The 5,280-nt window shown below is 39.1% G+C and overlaps 1 protein-coding gene across 1 annotated transcript; it reads left to right on the top strand.

The window, feature by feature from the left end:
* The first annotated feature begins 2,352 nt into the window (after window positions 1–2,352).
* On the top strand, window positions 2,353–2,952 carry LOC108455081 (uncharacterized). Its single transcript, XM_017753693.1, has 2 exons — window positions 2,353–2,466; window positions 2,578–2,952. The coding sequence occupies exons 1-2, from the start codon at window positions 2,353–2,355 to the stop codon at window positions 2,950–2,952; spliced, it is 489 nt and encodes a 162-aa protein (XP_017609182.1).
* Window positions 2,953–5,280: the final 2,328 nt, after the last annotated feature.

The raw sequence follows: 5,280 nt of genomic DNA, 5'->3' as shown, positions 1-5,280 counted from the left end.
AGATTATCTGTGCAATGTGATCTCCGCGCTTGTGGCTGAGAAATTGGTACAAAAAAGGTGTGAGGTGTATTTGGCTTCCGTTAGTGTTTCTATTTTTGAGGACTCTTCTATTGGGGATATCGAAAAAGTGAGGGATTTTTCGTATGTCTTTCCTAAGGAGTTACTAGGTTTACCTCCTAATTGAGAAGTTGAGTTTGGAATTGAGCTTCTACCGGGTACAGTTCTGGTGTCCATCGCTCCCTATCGAATGGCACCGAAGGAGCTTACAGAGCTTAAGGCTCAACTTCAAGAGCTATTGGATCATAGTTTTATCTACCCTAGCGTGTCTTTGTAGGAAGCACTGATTCTGTTTGTAAAGAAAAAGGATGAAACCATGAAGATGTGTATTGATTATCGATAACCGAATAAGCTAATTGTGAAGAACAAGTATCCACTTTCGAGGATCGACAATTTGTTTGATCAGTTTCAAGGGGCTTCAGTGTTTTTGAAGATTCATCTTCATTTTCGTTATCATCAATTTAGAGTCAAGGAAGTGGATGTTCATAAAACTGCATTTAGGACTCGTTATGGACATTACGAGTTCCTAATTATGCCTTTTGGTCTGACGAATGCTTCGGCTGCATTCATGGATCTGATGAATTGAGTCTTTTAGCCACATTTGGATCAGTTTATCATGGTTTTCATCGATGATATTTTAGTTTACTCTAAAATTAAGGATGAGCATGATGAGCATCTTAGAGTGGTGCTTCAGATTCTCCGTGAATAATAGCTCTACGCTAAATTGAGCAAGTGCAAGTTCTGGTTACGAGAGGTTACTTTTTTGGAGCACGTGGTTCCTATTAAGGGGATCCGAGTAGATCCTAGAAAAATTGAGGCTGTGCTTGATTGGAAACAACCTAGGAATGTATCTGAAATCTATAGTTTTCTGGGTCTGATGGGTTATTATTGGTAGTTTGTCAATGGGTTTTCTCTTATTGCAGCTCCTTTGAATAAGCTTCTGTGTAACGGTGTTCCTTTTGTTTGGATTGATGTGCAAAAATTGAGCTTCGAGAAGCTCAATTTTGTCATGACCCAGGCTCTTATTTTGATATAACCTGAATTTGGAAAAGAGTTTGTGGTATACAGTGATACGTCTCACATCGAATTAGGATGTGTATTGATGCAAGATAGAAAAGTTGTGGCTTACGCATCCCATCAGCTTAAGACATATGAAGGGAATTATCTGATACATGATCCCGGGTTGGCTGTGATGGTTTTTGCATTGAAAATCTGGAGGCACTATCTGTATTGTGAGAGCTGTATTATCTACACTGATCATACGAGCCTTAGGTACCTCCTTACTCCGAAGGAGTTGAATCCTAGACAACGGCGATGGATTGAGTTGCTCAAAGATTATGACTGCACGATAGAGTATCATCCTGGTAAAGCCAATATGGTAACAGATGCTTTAAGTCAAAGAGTGATGACTGATTTGAGGGCAATGTTCACTCGTCTTAGTTTATTTGATGATTGGAGTCTTCTAGCTGAGCTGCAAGTTAAGCCGACTTGTATCGATCAGATTCGAGTTAAGTAATTGGGGGATAAGTTTTTGGGTTTACGGTTTCTTCAGGTTGAGAGTGGCAGTACTTCAAATTTTAGGCTGAATAATTATGGTGTTCAGTGTTTTTGAGGTCAGATCTGTGTGCCAAATGATTCTGGCATGAGGTAGTTGATTCTGAGGGAGGCGCATAATAGCCCTTAGCTATGCATCCTGGTGGTAATAAGATGTATCGCGATCTTCGTGAGTTGTATTGGTGGCCAAGTTTGAAGCGTGAGGTTATGGATTTCATTGCTCATTGTCTGACGTGTCAGCAAGTTAAGGCTGAGCACCAGTTGCCTTTGGGTTTGCTCCAACCCGTTAAGATTCCCTTATGGAAATGGGAACGAGTAACAATAGACTTCGTTAGTGGGTTGCCCTTGACACCAACTAAAAAGGATCCTGATTGGGTCATCATGGATCGATTGGCCAAGTCCGCTCATTTTATTCTGCTTCGGACGGACTTTTCTCTATAGAAGTTAGTGAACGTGTATATTTCTGAGATTGTAAGACTGCTTAGGGTACCTGTTTCGATAATTTCTGATAGAGATCCTCACTTCACTTCTCAATTCTAGAAGAAATTACATGAGGCTCTGGGTTCAAGATTGGACTTCAGAAATACGTTGCATCCTCAGAACGATGGTCAATCTAAGAGGGTGATTCAGATACTGGAGGATATGCTTCGGAATTGTGTTATTGATTTTCGCGGTAGTTGGGAGGATTATCTGCCGCTAGCTGAGTTCCCCTATAATAATAGTTTCTAGGCTAGTATTTAAATGGCACCTTACGAGGCTTTGTATGGTCGTAATTGTCATACTCTGCTATGTTGGATTGAGTTGGGTGAGCATCGGGTGTTGGGTCCTGAATTAGTTTTTGAGACTAAGGATAAAGTAAGACTGATTCGGGATCATCTGTAGGCGGCTTCTGATAGACAAATATCTTAAACTGATTTGAAGAAGAGAGATATCGAGTACTTTGTGGGGGACTTTGTGTTTCTTAAGGTTTCTCCATGGAAGAAAGTTCTAAGATTTGGTTGCAAGGGCAAGCTGAACCCTAGGTTCATTAGGCCATATCAAATTCTGAAGGATGTGGCACCTGTTTCTTATCAGTTGGAGCTACCTTCAGAGTTAGACCATATCCATGATGTGTTTCATGTCTCAATGTTGAGGTCATATCGGTCTGACCCATCTCACATTGTCTCAGTTGACAAGATCGAGGTTATGCTGGATTTAACTTTTGAGGAGGAGCCGGTTCAGATTCTAGATCGTGATATTAAGGTTCTAAGGAAGAAATCCATATTGTTAGTGAAGGTTCTATGGTGGAATCATGGCACTGAGGAAGCCACGTGGGAACCTGAGGACTTGATGCGTAACTAGTATCCTCATCTATTCTGATCAGGTAAATTTCAAGGTCAAAATTTCTTTTAGGGGGATAGAGTTGTAACATCCTGAATAATTTATTTTTGTTTTTGTAAAAATCTGACACAAATATATGTTTGCTTCAGTGGTTAAGTGTTTGGGTGTGTGTGGGAGGTCTTGGGTTCAAGTCTTATCTTTGCCAGATTTTGTTATTTTTGGGTTCAAGCCCTATTCTTGTTCAGTGGGCTTATATTAAATTGCTTGCAAATTCATATCTATTGGTTTGAGTCGTAAGGGAGTTGGTGTGTTAGGGGTCCTGCGTTTGAATCCCTGCGCGAGTGTGGATGATATTTTTTCTCTTTTGACTGATAGAGTTTCAGTAGAGTTGGGATTCTGAGGAGGTGGTTAGTTAGTGTGAGAGTGGGGAGAAATTTGGGAGATTTAGGTAATTTCATCTTATTTTTCTTTTTGATATTTTCTCTTTGTGGAAAACTTCCAAATTTTTTTACGTTCATTTTCTGTGTTTTGGCAAAATTCTTTTTGATTTCCTTGCTTTTGAAATTTCATCGCAGTTCTGTCGTTTAATTCCGATCTTTAGTTCTTCTGTGCCTTTACGCGATTTGTAGGGAATTGGGAAGAAATAGGTTCTCCTCTAGTGGAATCATAATTGAAATTGTTCAGAGTGTTAGGGTTCTGGAGGGCTTGTGTTTACAGAAGCATCAAAACCGTACCAGGTGTGTACCCTTTACGTAAAAAAATTAAGCTTCGAAAAAAGTCAAAAAATTGCATTGTTGACGCCACACGAGCATGTGCCTGGCCATGTGGTTGGCCGTGTACGAGACACGGTTGTATGGTTGGCCATGTGCGAGATACAGCCGTGTGGTCGACGAAGGCATGGCCGTGCACAAGACACGGCCGTGTGGGCCACTCGGGTAAGGCCAATCTGGGTGTGTGGGCCACATGAGTGTGTGGGGGGAATGTAGGCCCATATTTCTAAAATTCTCCCTAGGGTCGCACGGGTCGTTCCAATTGACTGTGGGCCTACCGTAGGGTCAATAAGAGCTAACTAAATCCTAGATTATGTGATTTGTTATTTTGATACTATGCTTTGAATAGGACATTATTATGCATGTCTGATTATTCTGCTATATGTATATCTGATATCTGTACACAAACATTATAAACATGTTATATCTGTATTTGTATCTGTTTTGGGGTGGGATTTGTATATGTGGAGGAAGCGTTCTGTATAGAGGTCATCGCCTATATTCTAGCAGCTTGGCTGCTCTCTATCTGATATGTGCCATAATGGGACGGTTTGGTGTTTAAGGTTGGGTGGGTGTTTTAACCTCACATGGTGTGATAGGATGGTCGGAGTTGGTATGTAGAGGATGGGGGTAAGATTCTAATTATCTGATCTGTATATCTGACTCTGTTATCTATATCTGAAATGGGCATGAGCCCGAATCTTTATCTGATTGTATGTGAGTTTTCTGCATGTTTTCATGTCTATTTCTATTGGGTTACACACTAAGTTTACGTAAACTCACCTCTATTTGTCTATTCTGTTCAGGTAATCCACAGACTTAGACGAATTGGTGCGGCGGAGTCATGTGGTGACCACTAATCTACAAACTGAAATTAATTAAAGGTTTTATTTACTTAAAGGATATTTTGTAGGAGTTTTGTATTAATTGGACTCTCCGAACTGTTGATTAAATTTTTTGGATTTGGATTTCTGTTTAATATTTGGTTTGGACAACTTGTGAAAACACGGTTTTTACTAAAACAAAAGTTTTCTAAAATTTGAACTGTTTTTTATGAAATACAACGGTTTTCGTAAGCTACCACAATAAAACACGTTTTAAGGCAAATTAATTAATTAAATAATGTCATGACAATGGATATAAGCAAACAAGAGTTGAAAAACTGAAATGGTTTTATCAAATTGACTCTGTTTTCTAAACCCATTCTCTGTGACATCTCCGAATTTGGCCATAACGTCTAGGCCAAGTTTGTGGTGTTACAGCAGAACTCAATGAAACTACGAGTTAATATTGCAAATGTTGAACCTGCAAAAGATGAGATCTCTAGTTTGGCAAAGCAGACAGAAAAACTTCTTAGCAAAATGAACTTGCATATAGAATTCAATTTAAAATAAAAAAAATACAAATTATTTACTAAACATAAAAAAATATTCTTAAACCAAACAAGAAGTAGTAGTCTTTTTTATTTGCTCAACAAAACTGTAGTTATATTGGTAAAGTGAGTATAAATTGACAGCAATTGTGAAGGCTCAAATACTCTTCAATTAATTACTTCTCATTACCTCTCCAAATTTGTAAT

Source organism: Gossypium arboreum, chromosome 10, assembly GCF_025698485.1.
Source record: "Gossypium arboreum isolate Shixiya-1 chromosome 10, ASM2569848v2, whole genome shotgun sequence".
In the NCBI taxonomy this organism is placed as follows: domain Eukaryota; kingdom Viridiplantae; phylum Streptophyta; class Magnoliopsida; order Malvales; family Malvaceae; genus Gossypium; species Gossypium arboreum.
Note: the sequence above shows the minus strand (reverse complement) of the source record. Positions and strands in the feature narration are given on the sequence as shown.

Excerpts from the sequence above, each read along its gene's own strand:
- LOC108455081 (XM_017753693.1), top strand. The coding sequence starts at position 2,353 with ATGGCACCTTACGAGGCTTTGTATGGTCGTAATTGTCATACTCTGCTA. Across the intron at positions 2,467-2,577 it reads TTTTTGAGACTAAGGATAAA|GTTTCTCCATGGAAGAAAGT; the intron begins GTAAGACTGATT and ends GTGTTTCTTAAG.